Here is a 23,600-nt window from a genome sequence, read left to right as displayed (position 1 = left end):
CCGGATGGAGATTCTTCTGTGACTTTGAACGATGACTGGCCGTGAACGGGTATGTGGAAATGTGTGTTTTCTGGTTTGGAAGAAGAGCGGGAGCCGTCCTGACCTCCGTTCACCCGTTCCTCCGTTCATCTGCCTCGTGCTGCCGTCTGAGTATGAAGTCCTCTGAAAGGAAAAAACAGGAAACCCGTCTGGAGTTTCCGACGGATGAAATGAGCCCCCTCTGAGGCCGGGGGCCCAGCCTTCTCGCCGCAGGTCTCCGAGGGTCAGAATGAACAGGGTGAAGCTTCTGAAGTCAGGTTTATTTTCCCAAACTGCGTTTGAACATCATCTAATACAAATGAAAAGAACTTGAGTTTTTTTTTACAGCAAACCTCTTTCACCTCGGTCCTGCTTGGAGGCGGTTTAACAGCTCCTTAATCCAGATCTAATGTTGCTCATTTATACCGTCACTTTAAAACACACATGCTTTCAATCAAGCAGAGTTGAAAACGACACGTTGAGCTCCTCCGTCTCTACAAAGTGATGCATTAAACATCGCTAATAGCATTCCTTGGTTTACAGAGGACAGTCACACCCGCTGCTGAAGGAACCGACTGCTCGTCGTTTGCTCCGATGCACCAGAAGAAGCCGGGACACAAACCGACACTCCGGGCAAGTGTCCGAGGGTTGTTCTGACACCGGGGCTGGACCTCCAGACTCATGAGGACTTGAAGAAGGAACTCTGTGGCCTTTGGGTCTGGATGGAAGTCCACACAGAGCCCCACCAGGGCTAAATAAGAGCAGGCGGCCCCCTGGAAGCAGGAGCTGCCAGGAGCTGCCAGGGCTTTGCTCCGAGAACAGGAACGAAGACAACGTGTCACTTTAAAGGTACGGGAGCTCGCACTGAGCTATGCTGAGGAAACGGGGGGTTGAGATGCGCCGACCTACTTCCTTTAACACACACCACCTAAACAGCTGGACTGACAAAGGCAGACGGGACCATCAATAGCACCATATTGAGATCACAACATTATTTTGCCATGGAGTGGCTGGAGATCACAGTGTTACCACCACAAGTCCAATAATGATCTACTAACACCTTCAATTCTGCTAAAATAACACATTAGCTTCTCATTATCATGCAGATCTACAGTCCGCTGGCCTCAAATACACCGATTCAATCTGCTTTCTTTACAGGAGTATATAAAATATAATAGTGATCTGAAACATTGAAGAACAATTACATGAAATCACCATTTGACAGGAGGAGAAGATATTTGGAAATCTTTAAACTCAGCATTATTGGAGTTTCAGGCAGGAATTATGGAGATAATGCATCAGACATTTAGTCGATCGGAAAATCGTATCGATCGGCGCCACCATGATCGATTACGCGCGATGGAAAGCTCTCTAAGCAGAGGACTTCTTTAGAGAAATTCATGTCCGGTCAAGTCCAGCTTGTCAGGTCTCCCTGCTTGACTGGAACCGGCCCTGGTCTTCTGCATAAGACGAGGACGTTGTATCGTCTTTATCTCGCGGACGTTTCTTGGCGACTGTTAAATAAACCCTGTTTGCTTCGCGACACCTGAGCGTTTTGGAGGTATGACTGAGATGAAGACCACAAGTCCTTTAGAGGGCCAGGTGTTCCACTTGGACCTGTGCGCTGTAAGAATCACTGCGGCCCCACAGATCATAGTGGGGCCACGCTTGGCAGACTGGGCGTTTCCGATTGATGGGCGATCAGAACCATTCAGGACTTAATCTCTGCCGAGCGGTCATCAATGAATTCACGATTGAAGGTAAACATAGACTGACCGCACAACACGACATGGAACCAAACAGTATTATTTGTTATCCTGAGGAACCACGAATGCCATTGAAGGTTCACCATCCAGCACGCGTTTCAGGAAATGACCAGAGCAAAAAGAATTTCAAAACATCAACAGCAAGACAGGGCAGAATATAAAGATGAGAATCATCTCGAGTACAGACAGTTTCATAATAGGGTAAGAGAGTCCCTGAGAAAATACTCTCTGTGTCCAAAGTCCAGGATCCTTCTACAAAGAAAAACTGAGGCTGAAGACATGTCGAGTTATAACGCACTTCCGAGAGCTGCGGAGACGAAGCCACTCGTTCCTCCGACCGCTGCGAAAGCCTCGTCTGCTGACGGAGCTTCTGATCAACAGCACTGGAGCAACCTGACTGGTCAACGTCTTCTCACGTAAACATGATCGGCTCTGCGCCACCTTCCAGCTGAAGAAGATCTGTCACTTCCCCAGCTGGGGGGGCAATTTCCTGCAAGAGATTATCCCTAAATTACATGACGGGACAGAGGGAGGAGGGGAGGATGGAGGATGGAGGAGGGGAGGAGGGCTCGTCTTCCATGTGAACTCACTCAAACAGAAGTAGAAGGCTCTCTGACGCCGAAGCCTCCAGGATGAAATAAATAAGAGTAGACGTTCGGGTCGGACATTAGTTCTGCTCCTTGACACGGAGCACACGTGGACGCACAAGGAACCTGCACACTCACAAAGCATGACTATAAAGAAACTACAAAATGAGGTTTGGATAAACTGTCGGTGAGGGGGGGACTGTACGATCACCACAGTAACAGATTACTTTTGGCCGCTTGCAGGCAGCAGACACTGGAGTGGCAGCAGTGGAGGTCTAGCACAGATCAGGAGAAACCCTTCCGGGTGAGCTGGTGTGCCTGCATCCATCAGGAGGGCGATTCCTGATGAACCCAGTCTTCTATTTCCATTTCTGAAGAGAAACATCTAAGTCAGCAGTTCACTGTGCCACTCCGTTCAGTTAAATTCCACCGATAACCTCTCTTTGACATGACATCCTCCAACCTTCTCCGTCAGGGTTGTTCTCTGCAGCAGAAAGCTGACAGAGAATCGGGAGCAAAGCTGTGAGGCTTCGGGTTCTCTGTCGCTTCCCCTCCACAAACCCCTGACTTTAGGTTAGATAATGTAACTCAGAGTTACACCTGAACATGTTCCCCACAAAGTGGCAAACAGGTTTCAAAGGCAGGCTGAGGATCTGGAGGAGGTGCTTGGTTCACCGAGAAGATCGCACAAAGAAATACGGAACGTCAGTCTAATAAACGTGAACTCAAAAGTTCCTGGTCTGAGACCAAAACATGGCAACAAACGTTCCATTCTGACCCCCCGACTCAGTTCAATGCTCTAACCCATATTGCGCGAGGTCCTGCAAAGTTCTCCGGTTTGTTTGCATATCATAGACACCCTCTCCGTCTCTGTCTTTCTCTGGTGTTCAGCAAACGCTGAGGATTTGAGAGTTCTAGATCTAGATTTGTGTGCATATTTGTCTGATCACAACTCCTGAGACGTGTTTTACTTGAGAATGAGATGAATGGAAGGCCTTTATCATCTTGAGGTAGTTGACCGCGACGGATCGGGAAAGTCTCGTGCGGAAAGCGACTCTACGGCAAGCCAACCGACAACCCGCTCTGTCTTCGGCAGCCGGCATCCAGCCTCGTATAGAGCCTGGTCCTACCGAAGCTCTCTGACTGGTTAGCGTGGACAAGAGGGAGACGAACTTAGCAGCGACTGAAGGGCGCTACAATGGAGGTCATCTCTCCCGCTGTGAGCATCTAGTGGTTTGTTTACGGGTTAGTGCTATGCTAACCCCTTAGCATAGCACAAACGATGGCTCTGCAGACTTACCCCGTTAGCATAGCGCTGATAGTGGTTCTGTGTGAATTCGCTGAAACGGTTTTCGCGGTTTACGGTCAAGGTTACCGCTAACTTAAAAGGAAAGTCTGCAAATTTCTTAAATATATTGTGAAGTCATTGAACTGCACTCTGGTCGGGTAACAACTACCAGGCGGGTTTTACGAAAGCCAAAGGAGCTGCGTGAACGAGGAGGCGGCCGTGCGGTGTATCGGATGGCCGGGAAAATGTAGATGGGCCTTTTATGTATGTCAGAGCTTTCCAAATCAAGTTCGAGCTCCCATCGATCACACCGGTATCAGCTAGTGGGACAGAGAAGGTGAACATGCATAAGATTTGGGAGACGCTAGCAGCTGGGTGTGTTTTGGCAAAGACAAGTCCGCCTGTTTCTTGTGTTCCTGCCGAGCAAAGGTAGAAATGTCAAACTACATTGACAATACTGCAGTGACGTTTCCACGGCAGCTTAATTCCACTTGTGCTTTGTTTCTTTTCATCGGTCACATTTTTATAAAGACAGCTGTTCAAAAACGGAGGAAAAAACAAACGGCTAAAAGCGTTCACACCTGCACGCTCGCGTGCGCTTCAGATCAATAAACTGCTGACGTGCTTACATCGTGTCATTTTTCTTTTGTCCGACTGAACATTGGCTATAATGTTGCATTTAGGGGAGGTTAGAAGAGAAACACTGCGGTGTTCCTCTCATGGGCTTTTGCCAAAGAACTCTGAAAACAGTATCATTATCTTCTCGATCAAAGCGAAGCTGGACATGGAGCCTCCAGCTGAACAGCACAGGTGTTATCCAGACAGGGTATACGCAGTCACGTAGGAGCTACCGACTAATCCTTTATCTACAACACCTTCGTGGAGCGAGGACAGCCAGGATGTCGCCGCGGGGAAGAAGGTTTCCATTATGCAGTAAACGGACAAACAACAGCAACAACAACAACAACAACAACAACTGCAACAACAGCGACAACATTAATGTTATCTTGAGGTAGAACATTAACTTCAGCATTTGGAAGTGCTTTACGTTGGATACTCGTTTTCCATTTTCCTCCCTTGAGCGGGAGAGAAGATTTTTTGACATCTGAGGTAGTGCGGTACCTGATCCGAGTAAATCTGACCAATCAGTAGCTGTGAACTCGCGGGAAGGTTGAGTCCCGACAAGCTTCCCGCAACACATTCATTCCGGCTGAGGTAGGTTTTTGTTGAATCATAAAGTTCACACAGCCAAGTCCGTCACCTGTTTGAAGGCCAACAACTCATGAAAATGCTGATATCACTGAAACGAGGTCCTGAGAGACAAGATATCGAATCTCTGGGAGAAGGCTGCGGTTCTCTGTGAGCGAGAAGGTGAAATCATTGGCAGGCGTGAGCAGGCGGCGGCCGAGATGTCGACCGAGGAGAATCCTCTGCCTGCTGCCGACGCCGGACTGAAAGTATAGAACACCTAACTGGTCCGTTGGGTTCAGAGCCGCCGTCCACGTGAGGTCCGCTTCTCCAAGTCGGGACTGAAACAATCCGAGATACAGTCCAAGACCCCCAGAACATTCTCAAGTTACCTATAAAAAAATCTTTGCACAAAAAGGAAAACTACTTCGAAAGGAAACACTTGTCAACCTGAGTGAAAGGAGAGTCTAAAAGGACATTGCGGGCAGCGTTGTGGGACTTGGCCTTCATATCCATCAGCCTTGGTCCTGTTGACCCGTTGGGCCTGCTGGCGACTCCTGGAACCGCACCTCCACATCCCGCTCTTCAGAGAACTCGTCCAGCGGGATCATGGAGAGCTGGGTGTCATTTGCAGAGAAGGGGACGAGAGGCGGTCCCGACTGAAAGCGCACAAAGACAAAAACCAAACGAATACTCTCAATACTTTGTCAGAATGGTTAAACTTCATAAGGAGATTCCGTTGGAGCGGTGATCGATGAACACCTTCTTGGCAACACCTTCATCCGGAGATGTTTTAAGCTCAACTGAACTGGCTTTGAGATATAATATAGGCAATGGATATAAAATATTGTCCAGCTTTGAAGAAGAACCGAGTAGAAAGCTTCTTCACTGCGCTTACTTTGACGAACAACAAAAGACAATGGTTGACCTCATTCATAGGACGTTTTGTATCGTGTACTTCTGGCTCCCAAAGCTACAACAGGAAATGAACCAAATAGCTGGAGGACGTTTGGAATCTACCCCCTGCTTTTCACCGCTTTTTGCCTTTGAGGCAAACGGCCTTAAGGTGTGTGGACCTTCAGCTCTTTGGACAGAAATCCAATGACCGGAGACAAAAAGTCCTTGGCGACAGAGACTATTATCTGTGTTCAGGATTGTTAGTGAGTGCAGTGTTGGTAGTGAAGGAGGTGAAGATGCGGACATTTTTCCTTTGGCGCACGAGGAGAGCTTAGGACAAGCAGTAAATAATGGAGGGATGTATGTGTAGAGAGCTTCCCTCACCACGCCTGGGTCTTGTGGGCCTGTTGGAGTAAAGAGCCTCTGGAGCTCATTTCTGTCCACCGCTGTCTTCCCCAGCGTGCTGCCGTTGACCTCCGCCGGCCTCCTGGCAGCACCGTTCAGTCTAGACGCCCCCTGGGAGGAGGAGGTGGACTCCAGCACCACGCTGTGGCCTGCCTGGGGGCTGGCCTGGCCCGTCTTACACATCATTAGCCTGGAGAAGGAAGACAGGAGCACACACACATTCAACGTTCATCGAGCGCACGCCTGACAGACATTGATCCTCAACGGCAGAATTGGCTGACACACACACACACAAACACACACCTGCCGCGGTAGCTGAAGACCAGGAAGAGGACGCAGAAGATGATGCAGGTGACCCCGATGTGGATGCCGATGACGATGCCTGTGGTGGATGTTTTGCTATGTTCGTCTTTCACGCAGTCGCATGAGCCGTCCAGCCCTGGGGGAGCAGGACACACTCAGTCTCTGATCAGCAGAAACATCTGACTCATTCGGACCTCCGGCTGCACCGCAGGAGGGTCGCCCTGGAATTTACCTGATCTCTCCTCCGCCTCCTGCAGTGAGACAAACCTAACCGTGGCGTTGCCATCTCCATGTTGGTTGTAGGCAAACAGCTTGATTTCATAGACCAGCGAGGGATCTGGACAGGAGATGGAGATTCAGAGCAGAGAGGAGGACCACCATGAAAGCAGAGCTCTGAGAAAAAACTGCCATTCATCAGGAGAGCTGCTGGATTTCAAACCATCGGGCAGCTCTCTGTTATACTGTTGAATCAAACAGTGACTACCATTCTTCAGACGGTGGACTAGATTGACAGACTGGATTCAAATGGCACAAATTCTACTATTTCATAGTGTCCTCCTATTTCATTGGAACTGGATGTTAATTCAGAATCGGGACAGCCTTTATTGTCATTACAGGACGTCATTGTAAGGACAGGGGTAAATCCCTGCTGTAAATGTTGTTTTTCTGACAGTCTCCTGTACTGTCCCCACTGTTGGATCCGTGCGGTTGAATCCTGTTCAGTACGTTTCCTTCTCATCAGATGACATATGGAGTTGAGAACCAAAGGAAGGCAGCTGTTCCTGTGACGCTCCGGCGGCCTACGACGGTCCTCACCCAGCTGCGTGATGTTGTACTGGGTGGCGTTGCGAGGGAAGGCGATGGGCCCGGTGAAGAGCGGCGAGTGGGCTCTCCTGTAGTACAGTCTGAAGCCTTGGTGCGGACCCATCTTGGAGGAGGCCTCCCACATTGCTTGTACAACACTGCCGTTCACGACCTTGGCGTGCAGTAATGGAGGAGCCGGCACTGCGACGAACCATCGGAAAAGCAGTTCGGACACCATGAGACAAACACGTCAACCCTCTCAACGAATAGCGAACCACCTGGTGGAAACGGGCGAGACACCCGGTTCTGCTGGTTCTGCTCTCGAGACTCACCCTCCCCTTTGGTGCTCTCTGTAACACTGTGCGAAGGTTTGCTGGCGCCATGGGATGTGTAGGCCTTGACATAGAAGGTGTAGCTGGTGGAGGGCTCCAGATCTCGGATGATCTGCTGCAGCGTCGCTTTACTCACGGCCTCCTCGTATTCCATCTCCACGGGGTCTGGGTTGCAAGAACACGAGATGACCAAGACTAAAGGAATGAGGAAGGGTAACGGATAGACCGTGAATTCAGGCCACCAAGAGTACTTGGGGAAACGACAAATGCTGTGACAATCCATCCATCATCTCATACTCGCCGCCCACATATTACAGTCATTTAGCAGACGCTTTTATCCAAAGCGACTTACAAAAATTGCAATTCAATAACCCAGAATCCAAAGTACCAGTAGTCGTTATTCAGAAGTCACCACTCTGCCAAATGACCATGTCAAAACCATATACATACATACATTCATTTCTTCGTTTTTTTTGGGGGGGTGAAGTGCGATTAGTGGGGTAGTGCTTGGTGAAGAGGTACGTTTTCAGCTCACAGCGGAAGATGAGCAGCGACCCCGCTGTTCTGACCTTTTCCGGGAGTTTGTTCCACCACCGAGGAGCCGAGACCGTGAAGAGCCGAGACCGGTTCGATCGGCAGCCGGGGGCTCTGAGTGACGGGGTGGACGGTCGCCGAGAGGCGGCAGATCGGAGGGGACGGGTAGGGACGTGTGGCTGGACCATATCCTGGAGATATGACATGCTATGCCATTCACCGGCTCGTAGACGAGCACCAGGGTCTTGAACTTGATGCGGGCGGCTACCGGGAGCCAGTGAAGGGAGGTAAGAAGGGGAGTCGTGTGGGAGAATTTTGGGACGGTTGAACACCAGGTGGGCCGCTGCTTTCTGAAGGAGCTCCAGCGGCCTGATGGTCACCGCTGGGGCACCGGCAAGGAGGGAGTTTGCTGGCGACACAGTAGTATTTCTAGGGGAGATGTTATGCTAGATAGCGGCGGGCCTGCTTTTCCCCATGAGCCTCGTGTCTACGGTCGTGTGAAGCTGCTCAGCAGGTGAGCAGCTGAAGGTGTGAAAGGGGGATTTGACGAGCAGCATTTATAACATTTTATTGCTCTTAATCTGGAGACACCCGACCATGAAAGCATTCTCCTCCGGGCCTGGAGCCACCAGGCCCTGCAGCCGGGACAAGTAATTACAGCTCATCTTATTGGCCACTGCCCGGGGCTCTTAATTATACATCCCATAAAACAACTGAGGAGAGGAGATGCAATAGGAGGCTGGGGATGGATCACACACACACACACACACACACACACACACACACACACACACACACACACACACACACACACGAAATAAAATAGAGGGTTTTGCTTTTTTAAGGACAGAATCCTTGTTCAGGCCCACAGCAGAGTGGAATCGAGTACGCTAACAAAAATTAAAATGTATCAATAAAAATGAAATGACATTTGCCATCTCACACACACAAACACTGTTAGGTGCTGGGACACTGCAGAAGCATTGAGAGGCACTTGGTCCCCGTGCCCTTTTGGCCGCGACCACACGGCTCAGATCCTGTCACGTGATAGGAAAGAGTATAAACCTGCTCTTTCTTTTATTCATTCACCGGCTGACCCTGTCTGTGCCCACACCTCATCTCCTGATAAAGATTACATGTTCTTCATTACATTCATCTTTTCCTGTTCCACACTCTTACACCGTGTATACACACACACACACACACACACACACACACACACACACACACCGTGTACACAGTGAATTTATACACTGTACATGCAGTACATACTCACGCAGTACACACTCTACGTATACACTGAACATACTGCATATATACTGACTGTACATGCGGTATAGACACCACATATACTGTAAGACTCACACCTTTGATTCTTCACCTTCTTCACCTTGGGGCTGCTTCCGTCAGGGGTCGACACAATCACTCACCTCCTCCATCCAACCCTCTCCACTGCCTCCTCTTCTCCCACACCAACTAATTTCCTGCTTACAGACAACATTCACTATAGACCTCCTTGCACTACCTTACCAATGAGGGCTGTTGCTTCACTGCACATCGTGCTCGTGGAAGAGGTTTGACGTGCAGTTGCCCGGTCGGTCCAAGTTGGACCCGAGAGGTCCTCGAATGAGCAAACAGACTAGGCCAGGAGAGCCGGTACTGATTCTGATTGCGGTGCCGCTTCAAATATCAGGTAACACTTCCCATCCCAGACAGGTCGCCTTTCAGTTCAAGGACCTCATCTCAGGGTGTCCTACACCTCTGACTGCAAGGAGCCTACACACACTTGGAGCACCGCGTATTTGTACCAGCAGCCTCCCTGCTGTGAGAAGACGGTGTCGGCCACCGGCGAAGGAGCTGCTCGGAAAAAAACGATCTTATCGATCTGCTTTGCAGATTTGCTTCTTTACCCACATAAGAAGCGCGAACTCTTGTGTCACCGCTGCTTCCTCACCTGAGGTCCTGCGGATGTGAAGTACGTAACCTATGATGTCCTGAGTGTTCTGATCGGGCTCCGTCCAGCACACCTGGATGGTGGTAGGCGAGAGGGCGTCCGCCCGCACGTTGGCGGGCACGCCCGGAAGCCCATCGGCCCAGAGCACGGTCAGACGAGCGCTGGCCTGAGTGGAGCCGGCGCTGTTCTCGGCGATGCACTGGTAGATGGCCTCGTCATCCTGGGTGACGCTGTATATCGTCAGCGTGCTGTGAGAGGAACAGAAGAGGAGCAACGAGGAAAGGTAAGTGAGGGAGGAGAAGCAGAATAAAGGGGAACGCACAGCTTCACTGGAACACCGACATCAGCCGGCTGTCGGAGTTGTAGCCTGAATTTGTCGAGTCTGAATTCAACACCGGGTGAAGTACGCAAAGATCTGAAGAAGTGTGCATGTTATTGTTGCATATCAGTGTTCATTTCCATTCACATTATGCTGAATATGCAACGATTTGATGCTTCACCTCAAACCACAGACGAGTGACACCCTGGACACCTGATTTCATTGAGAATCCTGCTCCCATCTGATGGTGGAATGTCCTATCTTCAGGACAATGTTTGTGCTCAGAGGCAGAAAAAAGCTGAAGCTCATATAAGGCAGCCTCACGATCACGAGGTCTTCATCTACCAGCTCCTCTCTGTTGCAGAGGAGGTTTCTTACCAGCTGGAAGGCCTCAAGGGCTTTGAAAGTTAGAGCACAAGCGCTGTTGCAAGGAAATCAAAGTCTGACTCAAGAAATCTAATGCAGGCAGCAGTGTCAGGGGGCTAAAAATCTGAGGTTTAAAAATGGTTTGTTATACTCAACAAAGGCATGAGCTAAATCATCCAAAGCTGTGAAAGTGGGATGTGCTACACAGGAGAACCCAAGGGCCGCCTGCAGACAGAAGAAGACGAGACAAAACCTCCTATAAATAAAGTTCTTGTACCATGGAATGAATGGCTGAGACACACACACACAAACACACACACACACACACACACAGCAGCGGATCCACACTCAGATCACCATCGGACTGGAGCTTCGATTCCAGTGTTTCAAAACATAGTTTGCCTTCATCGGTAAACCTGTGTGTCCGTTTGTGCACGGATGTGTGTTTTCACAACTACATACGAGGCATACACGCACACACACGCTCCCACACACACACAGCGTCTTCCTCTCCAGCCTGCCTCCGCCGCTCAGCGCTCTCTGTCACCATCTTTGCACCAGCGTCTGGCTCTCACTCCCACCCGGTGAGCCGGGCCTTTGTGTGCATGATGAGTAGGTGTTATGAGAGAAGTATGCTCTTCTGTTGCAGTTTGTCTTCAGGCCAAAGAAAAAAGGACAACTCTTTCCCCAATGCAGAAGGACACTGCGGGAGCAGAACTAGAACAATTGAACGGTAAGTATGTTTGAATTACGGAGGGTTTGTCGTGGCATTTTTGTGTTTTTCTATTTTAATTTGAATAAACACGGCTTCTAGTTTTCACGCTGCGATTTAAAAGGAGACGAATCTCTGCATGTCCTGCAGCATCCGGCACTCTGTCGGCACCTCGCCGGCGGGCTGGCGTCATTCTTCCATGGACGAGTATCAGATCCGCCAGGAAAAAAAGCACGCAGTATTTGGAAACCTCAACCCGCGTGCAGTCTTCCAGGGTGAGCGGCGGCGCGTCAGCTGCCACCTTCTGGATCCAGCGAATGGGACAGAAAGGAAATGACGGCCCAGAGCCGGAAGCAACCTCAGTGAGCTTTGTGAAGGACCATCGCTGGGACGGGACCTTCTGCATCAGCGGACGGGAGCACAAGTGAATCGTCCTGCCTTTAAAAACATGGCGTTTGAGTACTGTGACTTTAAATGTCGAATACGTGTCCACGGAGGTTGCGAGGGGAGGAGCCGGGTGAATTCAATCTGGATAATTATCAGGTCCAAGCTGCCCTTTGGCCCCGAGGTGTCGGCCTTCTGCCCTCAGATGGGCATGAGGACTGGGCCAAGATTTGGAGAAGAAAAGGAGGAGGAGATGCATCAGGAGATACATGAAGAGGACCAGGTCTTCTCAGCCAGACCGCTGCTGTCTGGTGGTTAGCAGGAAGCCTCCTCGTCTCCTCAACCACCCTGGTGTGTTATCCTTCCAGTCAGCTGTGTTCATGCACCTGTTTCAAGGTGTGACAGCAACGCCAGCTGAAGATCTTGACCACTTTTAGACCCACGTCAGTGGTGGATTTTCAAGAGAGAATTTTCAGCCTATGTCCATTTATGGAATCGGTCGGACCTTCAAGAAGCTCTTCGTTGGCTCTTTAGACTCAGCTTATGCACAGAACATGATGATATACATGCACCTTTGTGTTCAGAAGATCCAACTTTAAAATGTTATATCCACCTGCTTTTTCCTCAAATGAACAGTTGGGAAGGTCATGTCAAATTCGCTGTGGTCTCCATGCAGCAGGAGGCCTTCTCAGGGCCTCCAGACACACTCGGAGAGACCAAACCAGATGGAGGCTGGTGGCAACAGAGGATGTTTGGGATCTCCAAGGCCTGTGACCTGACTTGGAGCTGCCTGCTTGTCTGACAGGAGAGCCAAAGCTGGCCGTCCCATCCTGACAGCCTGACACCATCATTTAGCCATCAGTTCAAGGTCATTTCACAGATTAATGGCAACGCCTGCCCCCCCGCTCGCCTGTTGTTCCGCCGCTGAGGGTGTGTTTACTCGCCGTTGTCTGCGAGCGCCACCCCATCAAAAGCCAGCGTGGCCTTTCTCAAAGCGACGGAGGGAAGAGGGAAGAAAATACGGGGACAAAGAGAGGCGGGGGGAGGAACTGGGGGAGGGGGCAACAAGCTGTCTGCGGCCTGAGAGGAGGGAAGGCCCAGGGATATGACTGATTACAGGAGAGGTCAGAGTTCAAGGCCAAAGCCCAACCCCCCCCCCTGAAATGAGGGGGGGCCACAGAAAGGGGCCGCACACAAGAAAGGAACAAACTGGTGAAAAGAAGAGAAGAAAACAGACCTGATGACAGGATTTGTGCTGGAAAACTCTGGTTTCATCCGCAGAGCAAACGTCACCCTCGTCAACCCGCTAAGAAGAGGAATATTCATGGAACTCAATGTACCTTTATTCCTCCCGCAGGCAGCGGGCAAATTTCAAGTCATTCATCAGAATGATAATGTTACTGGGGCGATACGGCGGCACAGTGGTTAGCGCTTCGGCCTCGCCTCGCGACGGAGCCTGGCTGGTTTCCTGCAGGGGTCCTTCAGAGTGGAGTTTGCGTGTTCTCTCCATGTATACGGGGGTTCTCGGGGTTCTCTGGGTTCCTCCCACGGTCGAAAAACAGAGCAAGTTCATTAGACATTACCCCGACCTGTGAACAAGAGAGCGAACGGGTGTCTGTCCCTGTGCACGTCGAGCACGCCGGGGTGAACGGCAGCTCGGATCGGCTCCAGCATCCGACCCCGAGCAGGAGACAAGGGGCATGGATGGATGGATGGATGGATGGATGGATGGATGGATGGATGGATGGATGGATAGAATAATGTCTCGACTACTACTGCTCCATATAATAGTGATAATAATATTAATAATCATGTAACTAATACTATTACAATTAACAATAATAATTATTATTGTTGTAATTATCATTATTAGGTTTCTAGTAAATTTACTCCTACTACTACTCATAATAATAATGTTGTTCCTTATGTAATAATAATGCTTCTGATGATAACAACAGTTAGTATAATTTGAGATTGTCCTTATCACAATAACAACAAAGCTACTGCTATGAAAACAAAGGATGACCAAGGTATGGTGCCTCTGAGCACGGAGGAGTGTGTTCCCGCTGCAGCCACGGCCGCTCGCGGCCTCGGCCTGTCGGAGCTTTTAGGATGGAGCTGGTCTTTATGTAATTGGCGGGAGCTCTATGAGAGCCTTCAAACGGACATGATACATGTTTGACTGAAGCCCGGTCAATGAATAGCTCCACAATAATCCCTGCAGAGAGGGTGTGTGTGTGTGTGTGTGTGTGTGTGTGAGAACATGCACACGTGTGAATTAAAATCTTGCGAGATTAACGATTGAGAGCAAACGGCCGGTGCCCCCCCGCGAGGCCAGGTCAGTTTGCTGCGGCAGCCGCTGGGCTCGTCCCAGACCTCCTCTTGTGTGTAAAGTCTTGTGAATTTCTGTGTTTGATTATGCGAGTGCACAGAATGAGTGATGGCACGGCGGGGCTGTTTGTGCACATACGGGCTACTTGCCTTTTGATTAATGTGTGTGTGTGTGTGTGTGTGTGTGTGTGTCTGAATGAAATGTGCGATCGATTGCCTTTCCTTCCCTTGTCCGACTTGCTTTTGAAGGTCAGCGCCGTGACAGATGAGGGTCTGGAGAGAGAGACCTCTGCATGTGCACGTTCTCTCACAAACACCGCACACATTAATTACAGTCTCTGGGCTCCATATGTTGCGCTCACCATTTTGCGGCGCCCGCTGTCAGCGGCGGCGTTCTCCTCATCCACAGGACCAGAAGCATTGTGCCGCCCCGAGCGGCCGAATACCATTTGCATGTCATTACCGCTCCTTCGGCTTGTTTCGGGAGCTAAAAGCATATTTTCCCATGGTGTCTGGATGTCTGCCGCCCTGCGATGGAAGCGGTCCGCAGCAGTGGCGGCAGCGGCGGCGGCGGCTGCGAGCCCGGGCGAAGCACCGCCCTGCCGTAGATGTGCACAATCACCTCCTCGTGGGGGTTGTCAGCTCCTTGGACCACAAGAACTTGGGTTTAAAAGAAAACACGCCGTCTCTGGACGATGAGGCTGAAAGTTCTTGGTTTGATAAAAACAGGACTTGTGCTTTGGGAGGGACTAATGGTTCCAGTGCATCCATGAAGGCGCCTCAGAAAGGTCAGCTAATAAATACTGTCCTGATCGTGGAAAGAAAATGGATTCGGTTGTTGTCTCCAATTAGATCCATCAATTAAAAGGTGAGCGTTAATGGCCGGGTTCTGAGGGTGAATTTTATCCAAGAAACACGTTTAGTGGGGAAAATGAGTTATTGTGCGGGTCTTCTCCAGCGGTGTTTCCATGAACATCTTAGATGTTCATTCAGGAAGTGGTCCTCGGACAATCAGCAGCTCTGCTCTGGAAACGCCAGACTGCGTTTCGTGGTCAACTAACTGGCTTTATGAGCTAATTAGCTAATGGCAGCATCTGAGCAGGGAACGGCCTCTTCAGCCAATCACAGAGCAGAGTCTGCCATGCATGAGATCCATATGATTGCAGGTCATACACTAATGGTGGCCAACACACACACACACACACACACACACACACACACACACACACACACACACACACACACACACACACACACACACACACACACGCACACACACACGCACACACTTCCTTATTTGTTCCTCCTGTCCTCCTGCGGACTCATCTTTTTTTCACCACCCTTTTTCTCTACAAGCAAACAAACTCGGCTCTGGTTCTTTCCTGCTGTCGTCCATCTCCGGCGCTGGACCACAGAGCGTGAGCGATGGAGAAGACCATTGATCTTCCTTGATTGAACATGTCCATTGCACGCTCTGCCTCATGAATAATAAACAACAATCCTCCGCTAGCAGGTGGAGCAACAACCATTGTTTGCCACAAGTTCACACAAAAGCACAGAAAAGAGAAAAGAAGCCGTGAGGTCCTGAAGAGACTCGCTTCTGCACTCAGCGAGATCCACTTGGTTCCAACTTACAGCTTCTCCATCAACTGATATCAACAATTATCTGGGCGGTGTGGTCGGAGAAGGTGAGAAGAGTAAATCCTCTCCGAGCATCACACAGTCTTTCCAGTTAGAGGGGCTCAGGTGGAGGAGGACTCTTCTTCTCACACTCCTCAGGACCAACATGGGAAAATCTACATCTCTTCAGTCGAGACTTCTGGTGTTCTTCTGCCACTCCTGTGGGCTGCTCCCTCCAGGGGCCACAGCCAATCTCCTGCCTCCATCTCGCCCTTTCCTCTCACTTAAACTGCCTTCCTGTCCTCTTCTCTTCCTCCATAAAGCTCCTCTCTGGTCTTCCTCCAGACTTCCTGAACGGAATCTCCAACCTCAGCATCCTTCTACCCAGATCTCCACCATCCTTCCTCTGTCCAAACCATCTCAGTGTGACTTTATCTCAAAAACATGTGCTCTCCCTCTGATGGACTCCTTCCTGATCCTCTCCATCCTCCTCACTCCCAAAGAGAACCTCCATATCTTCATCTCTGCTGCCTCCTGCCTTTGCTCTTGTCTTCTCCTCAATGTCTCCAAAGCAGACACCACGGCTGCTCTCACCTCCATCTTCTCCACCTTTCCTTTCCCTCTGACTGATGCTTCTTTATCCGCCCATTCCGACCCACTCGCCCCTGTTTCCCCACCTCTTCTCCACCCTCTCCACTGCTCTGAACTGTCGACCCTCAGAACTTCAACTCCCCCGCCTTCCTGTTCTAGAAAGACCCAAATCCAGAGGTTTGCTTCTCGCCAGTGTGAACCGAGGCTAAGCAGGATTTACAAGCAACGACGGGGGAGAGACCTGGAACATCTGGATGCCAATGGACCAGACAGAGACGGCAAACCTGAGAGTGACTCTTCACATAGCATCCGTTGCTCAGATGTTCTTATCCGGATGACAAATGACAGCCAAGAATAGCAGCTCAGAGCTCATCACGGCGAAGGACCGACTCAGACAGATCTGCCGTTCTTCTCCCCACCTGTTGTTGTTCCGGAGCTTGACGGGACCTCCGGGTTCCAGGATCTGACCGTTCTTCAGCCAGGTGAGCTGGGGCTCGGGCTCGCCCCGGGCCTGGCAGGTGAAGATGGCGGTGGTGCCGACGGGCCGGGCGATGGACTGCGGAGGCTGAATGAACTCTGCAGGAGCTGAAACGGAGATGAACCGGGGGTCAGATGTGGGCTCTTCAAAACAACTGGGGGTGCTTTAGAGAGGAGCCTGGTGGACAAGTGTCGTTTTCAGCAGGTCAGCAGGAACACGACCACAATCCCCCTCAATCAAAGTCCCGCTGCAAAGCTCCAGATCTTAGGCAGGACCCTCACGAGAAGAGTCAGATGATTTTGGTGCAGCGAGGAGAACATCTTCATCTTCATCTTCACATCGAAACACTGACCTTCAACTGCAGGTCAGTGTTTCATCGGGTCTACGGTGCGACCGGTCCCTTCTCGGCTGACGGCAGCAGAGTCCTGCCGGTCAGGTTTGAGATCATTGGTCAGATGTTACGGGTCCATCATTTGGAGATTCCTACGGGTTTGGGCAGCAGAAGGTCAGGTCTGCCTGGATAAGCAGGAGAAATATTTTATGATCTCCTCCTGGAGGCAGGAGTGAAGGCTTCCATTCCAGCCGGAGACCTTTGGACCATGATGATTTTATTTTTACTTATATTTTTTCTTTTCTTTTCCTTTTAGCAAAACCTCCACAAGCAGGTATGAATCAAAGCACCATGGTCCTCTTCCGTTAGCTCTCGCCGCAGCTGCTTGAACTTTGACCGCAGCGTGCAAGGTGAAGCTCAGATTGAGCTGGGAAGCCCATTATATGGCGTCTGAAAGGGTTTAGGTTGGATGCTCAGCAGCGTCCATCCATCTTGCTCTGGTTCTGTCTCTCTCAGCTCTCAAATCCCTGACTCGTTCTTCTGCCCCCTGAAGGAACCCAAATGAACATCGTGGATTTGTGGTAGGGTCTCCTCACGCCAACTGCCATCTCATTTGGGCCATCGCGTCATTTACTAAAGCAAAGGCCGGGACACCAGAAGACGAGCAGGACGAAGGTCCCAGAGAAGAAGGGAGACATTCTTCCCACACAGAGGTTCTCCTGCAAACCGCCGGGTTTGTCTCCACAGAAAGATAAGATGAAATATTGATCTGGATCAATGCGGCTGAGGCCTTGAGCAGAGCGTGTCGCCTGTGATCGATAACTCAAAGGCAGGTTGACGGCGGATGCGGGGCTCCACGCCGAGGCGAGGTGCAGGACCCGGCTCCTCCAGCAGGTCTGGTCCGGGAGTCTGATACACAAAGGAATAACTCTCGGTCCTTCTTTGGCGTTTGCTCCGCCTGGTGTTTCCTTTCAACAAACTCCGTTCTCATGGAAACGCTTCCCCGGTGGCTGCGGCAGCAGATCCAAGCTGACGGTGGACCAGCCTGGGCAGCAGATAGGGGAGACACACGGACAGCCACCTCCAGCTCACACCCTGTCTTCAGGAAACTGTTCAGAATTTCCCTGAAAATCTGCGGGGAGTTATTAGAAGGCGTGAGGGTGCAGGTCGTTGTGTAGAACTCTTGAAAAAGACTGAGGTGGCCTTAAAAAGTAGCGAAACCTCAGTATTTAAGAGCTGAAGAAGCTCTCCGGGTTATCGGACCAGAGGCTCTCCAGAAGAACCATCTTTAATTCTCAGAAGAAAGGACAGAGGCTGTCTGATTATTTTGATATTTACTTCCTCCACAACCATGATGTGCCTGGATGACGTGAGGATCGAACGCAGGTTTCCTGTGACCCGCACATTAGTCGTAGATGAGTTGTAGATGAAACTGGGATTCATCTGATCCATCCTGGGGTTCTACTTCCTAGAACTCTCTGCAGCAACCAAATCTCGGGACCTTTCCTTTGCCAAACACCTACCCTGGACCACCAGACGTCCCTGAGCCGTCCTGCGAACGCGCGTCCCTGGTTTGTTGGCGGCGCACACGTAGACCCCTGAGTGCTGCACGCCGACATCTGAAATCATCAGGTTCCCTGAGCCCAGCACCTGGATTCCCTCCACGCCGATGGGACGTCCATCTGCGGCGGAGTGGAGGACAGAGAAGACAGGCCAGAAGATGAGGACGGCAACGTGAGGTGTGACGAGGGAGGAAGGCGTGTCATTCTCTTCCGCTCGCCTTTGGAATGGAACGGTCACAAAATTCACACACACATGCAAACACACGCACACATGCATGCACACACACCATGACGCACAAACACATGCACGCTTGTGATCTCCTCTCGCAGAGCCGTCCAGATCTTCCACCTCACTCCTAATGAACCTCCTCGCCCGCTGAGCACAGTTCCAGCCTGACTCCAATATCAGCTCATCTCCAACTTAATGCGCTGAAGGCCGAGCGGGCGTCGATGAGGAGGTCGTGACGGACACGAGCAGGACCAGATACAAAGACCGTGCCGTCGGACTATTTTCGGATCTACCTTCATACTTTTGACCAGCCTAAGATGCAACATCGGTTTCTCAGCATCTTTGAAGCTGAGGAGCATGAACGCCCACAGAAATGCAAAGAGCTAGAAAGCATTTTCTGTATTTCTGACCGAAAACGTCAGTGAAGCTGAACCTTTCGAGATGAACCCTCCAGACCTGAAGACCTAAGCGCAGTTCGGCATTTCTCAGAGGATCTGCAGAGTCGTGGCTTCTTTTGGACGACATGCGATCCTGTGGCGATGAATTATGATCGCGGGACATTCTCATCGATCAGGGACGATTATTGGCAGATAATAAATCCCCAAACTCGCTGACGGAGGGATTCTTTCTGCATCCGTCATCTCCAAGGCTCTTACTGCTGCGTCTGCACCTTCACATCTCCACCGCGGAAACTTTCTGGTTTGAGACGTTACGGTCTGCTGAGCTTCTGCCTCCACCGGAGCGGGCGGCCGCTCTTGTCGCTTGCAGAGATATTTCTTCCTCTCCCTCTCTCTCTCTCCAGGCACTAATTACCTCGGGGTCGTAGCAGCAAGAACTGCGTTGCTTCTCACTGAATGACAGCAAACACACCCTCACCTGAAGAAGTGACGGATGAGAGACCCTTGGATTAGTCATGCGGCCGAACCCGGACCATCCAAACCGATCCAAGGCAATCCAGGACCATCCTGCACGATCCGTAATGGAATCTAATACTTTCTTGTAGCATTTCATTCTATCAACAGGTGTCAGATAAACCCCTAAATATAATTATGTTACGTGTGTGTGTGGGGCGGGGGGGGGGGGGGGGGGGGGTTACACTCTTAGTAACACGTAGTATTCTCTCTGCAGCCTGTCTGTGGTGGTTCTCAGTCATCCAGGTCATGGTGAACTCTTGTCCAAATCTTCTTGTTGTAAGATTCTCTCCTGAAGCTGAATTGCAGCGTCTCTGGAGGTTGATCACTATGTTCAGTCTGATCTGCACATCAAACTTGGATGTTGATAATGTGACACACACACACACACACACACACAAACACACACACACACACACACACACACACACACACACACACACAAACACACACACAGAACTTACAGACAGAATACCAGGGCAAATGCGGGTCCTCTCACCTAATCTGCTCCAAGACACGATGGGCCGCGGGTATCCGGTGGCGACACACTCCAAGATGGCGGTTTGGTGAACAGTGAGGGTGAGGTTTTCGGGACCCACCAGGATCACGGGCTCTTTGTAGACGGATGACTGAGAGCCTGGCGGGGAGAAGACGGATGGGAGTGAACGTGCTGTGATACGGGATGTTTTGGGTCTTCTGCAGCTCAAACAGTTACAGTCTATAAATCTGCCCTGAAAAAAGATGGCGACAGGGAACAGGACGGCGGGTGAATCCCGAGACGGACAGAGCGTGTTCTGTTTCTAGATGGTGTGCGGGAGGAACCTGAGACAGAGAGGACGGCCCCCGCGCTGCGCTTCACTCCGGCACTGTTGTGGGCCACGCAGCAGAACTTCCCGCTGTCCTCCTCTCGCACTCCGGTGATCTGCAGGACGCCGGTGGGCAGCAGCGTAAACCTGCGGAGCGGCAGGAGATCAGCCCAGGAGGAGCGAGTGCCGGGACGGGCTTCTTTAACCGTGAAGTGGGAAAACGCACCTGGTGTCTCCGGTGTCCACGAGTCGGCCGTCTTTCTCCCAGCTTATCACGGGCTCTGGCAGGCCGTGGATCTGGCACTGGAACCGGGCCAGTCCGGACTCCTCCACGTGCACCGACTCAGGCTGGACATGGAAGTCCGCCATCGCTGGGGGGTAAACAGGGATAAATGGAACGGTCGGTCTTTATCCAAAGCAACTGACGGTGGAGATGCCAGGGATTGAACCCAGGACCTCATACATGCGAGACATGCACTCTAACACTGAGCTGCACGTTCACAAAAAAATTGATAAGACTAAGACAGAAGACATCTGGATGCCGTCGATAGGAGAACTGACGAGCTCCTCTTCCTCACACCGAGACCTTCATGATACCTAGAGTAGGAACGTCTCGGCTCCTCTCCGGCCCTCAGTGCCATCAGCCAGACCGGGATTTACTCCATGAATACAGGGTATGGAGATGAAGATGGTGGTCAGGGTTCCCAGAGAAGAACGAGAGCTTTTGAACAAGCGTGTCGGATGGGAACTGTCCTTCTGGCTGGGTCACCCGGCTGGTTGGAAGCCGCCCCGGTCCTGGTCTGCAGTGAAGACACGACACATGGCCTGTACTCAAAGGTTCTTCTCCGTACGTGGTTCCGAAGACCAAGCTGACAAGATGCGTTTCCTGACAAGCCCTCGCACTACCTTTGTCGGCTGCACCTCCGGCCCGGTCTCCAGGCAGAAAGAGGTGGATTCCGAGGTGGTATCAGCAAAACACTCGATTAGACCGAGTCCTCCGAGTCCTGCATCTCCAACCAGCGTGCTCATATAAATGCCAAGAATAAATGCCGACCTGGGACGGGGGAGGACTGGAGTGTGTGACGACAAGGACCCTTATGATCTCATCACCTCTTGATCTTCACAACCAGAAGCCTGCATTCGTTCATTAGTCTACAGACAAGAAGATCTCAGCAGCACCTTGGAGGGCTAAGTGGTGCCTTCCAGGTGGCCAGCGGTGTACTCTCCTTCCACTGCACATCGCTGTGACCAAACTGACATTGTCTTCACTCGGGATCATCTGACACCATCCTAACTGTAACTCCACGGTGGTCCAGCCACTGAGCACCTTCAGCTAGTAAACATACCTCCTAATCGAGAGACGGGGTTGGGAAGAGAGTTGGATCACACATCTTCCAGAGGACCTGCACCTGAGCTCTGCGCGTGAACGGATGAAGACGAGAGGATCGTTCCACATTCTGTTTGAGAAGATCCTCTCCTCCTCAGGTCCGGCTGAGCCCGACAACTGGCTCTGGCCAAAGGTCTTCCTCTTATTACTTGAGCGTCCCAGCCTACTGGGGTATTCCTGCTTAGCAGTGTATCTCAAGGCCTTCTTCCAGCTGGGACTCACAGCCTTGTAGCTACGAGGTCTTCAAGGCCCTCAGCGCTGATGGTTGAACACCAGAGCCTCCTGAGCAGCAGAAGGGCTTTCATACATTCTCCTGACGTGAGTCTATTTTGGTTTTACGGGAGGGGTCACCCAAAGGGCCTCCGACTGGGATGACCTGTCAGATTAGAATGGATTACCAATCAGATTAGCAGCACTGATCTCCTCAACCGTCAAATGTTATGATTAAAATCCAATCAAGGGACTTTCACAGCAACTGAAGGTGATCAAAATCGGTGTACATGAAAATGAAATCCGTCCGAGCTCGGGAGGACAGTCGAGATTGGAAACGGGATTCTGGCTGAAATTGCATTAACGGTCAAAATGCTGAATGAAATAATGAACTCGATCATGGACAGCAACAAATATTCCAAAGAAGAGTAGGTTTCTGTTCATCTCCCGCCTGCAGAGCCTCAACAACTGAAGCGGTATTTCAGCGTATCTCAGTGGGATCACAGCTGAAGGTGGTGTTTTCTCCTGTCAGCGCCACCAATCACCCCCTACCCTGCCCCCACGTGTCCCCACAAGCCTGTGACATCCTTGAGCACATGTTGGTGAAGCAACAGTGGCGACGGCCGTGCCCGCCCCATCCTACCCCCCCCCCCCCCCCCCCCCGCTGCGCCCACCCCCACCCCCATCTTGGAAAACCAGTAAAACAGAGATGAGGGCTATAAATAATGGAAAGGGTACTCGGTGCTATTCCGGCGCAGAGGGCTCGCACTTCAACTGCCTTTAAAAAGGTGTCCCTGAAATAGCGGGTCTGCGGCAGGACCGTGGAGATGGCATTTTAATGCAGATGTGATATCTTATTGGCTCCCCGCGCCGCCCCCACCCTGCATCCAAGCCCGGGCGCTCCTGTGATCGATCTACCACCTCGAGGTGCGTGATGCTTATCACCCAGGAAGGAAGCACCGCGCACACACCAGCTCCACTCCGTCTTCCTTCAACACACACTGGCCTCCCCCTCTGATGCTCTGCTACATCAACCTGCGTCAGGACCTGTAGGCGAGGAGATGCGGCGGAGCCACACAGCTGCCAACATGGCTCGGGTGGAGGACTCTGGGCCAAGGAGGCAGCCTTAGCTGGTGGAAGATCTCCTGCGGTGGCTTCACGGCGGTGACCTTAGTAGCACGTTGCCTTTAAACTCGGCCGAACACGGGTGGCTTCCCCTCCTCCGGGTTCTCCTGCATGCTGTCAAACATGCCGTTTGGTGCACGGCGGGCACCTTAGGTTTGAGGA

General features: G+C 51.3%; 1 protein-coding gene across 1 annotated transcript in view; it reads right to left on the bottom strand.

Annotated features, from left to right (window-relative positions):
* Positions 1–302: 302 nt before the first annotated feature.
* Positions 303–23,600, bottom strand: part of igdcc3 (immunoglobulin superfamily, DCC subclass, member 3) — a 44,118-nt gene continuing 20,820 nt past the window's right edge. Inside the window, exons 3-14 of the mRNA XM_086144495.1 lie at positions 20,943–21,087; positions 20,733–20,863; positions 20,410–20,547; positions 18,732–18,890; positions 16,819–16,984; positions 10,077–10,324; positions 7,589–7,753; positions 7,269–7,457; positions 6,685–6,789; positions 6,453–6,588; positions 6,129–6,339; positions 303–5,506 (exon numbers count right to left, since the gene is read on the bottom strand). Of these exons, the coding sequence (XP_086000621.1) occupies positions 5,363–5,506; positions 6,129–6,339; positions 6,453–6,588; positions 6,685–6,789; positions 7,269–7,457; positions 7,589–7,753; positions 10,077–10,324; positions 16,819–16,984; positions 18,732–18,890; positions 20,410–20,547; positions 20,733–20,863; positions 20,943–21,087 (1,937 nt within the window). The 3' untranslated portion in view covers positions 303–5,362. The remainder of the gene's footprint in view (positions 5,507–6,128; positions 6,340–6,452; positions 6,589–6,684; positions 6,790–7,268; positions 7,458–7,588; positions 7,754–10,076; positions 10,325–16,818; positions 16,985–18,731; positions 18,891–20,409; positions 20,548–20,732; positions 20,864–20,942; positions 21,088–23,600) is intronic.

This window comes from Fistularia commersonii, chromosome 3, assembly GCF_037954325.1.
Source record: "Fistularia commersonii isolate RoL2024-O1a breed Wild chromosome 3, RoL_Fcom_v1.0, whole genome shotgun sequence".
NCBI classification, from domain to species: Eukaryota; Metazoa; Chordata; class Actinopteri; order Syngnathiformes; family Fistulariidae; genus Fistularia; species Fistularia commersonii.
This window is presented reverse-complemented; position numbering and strand designations above follow the sequence as displayed.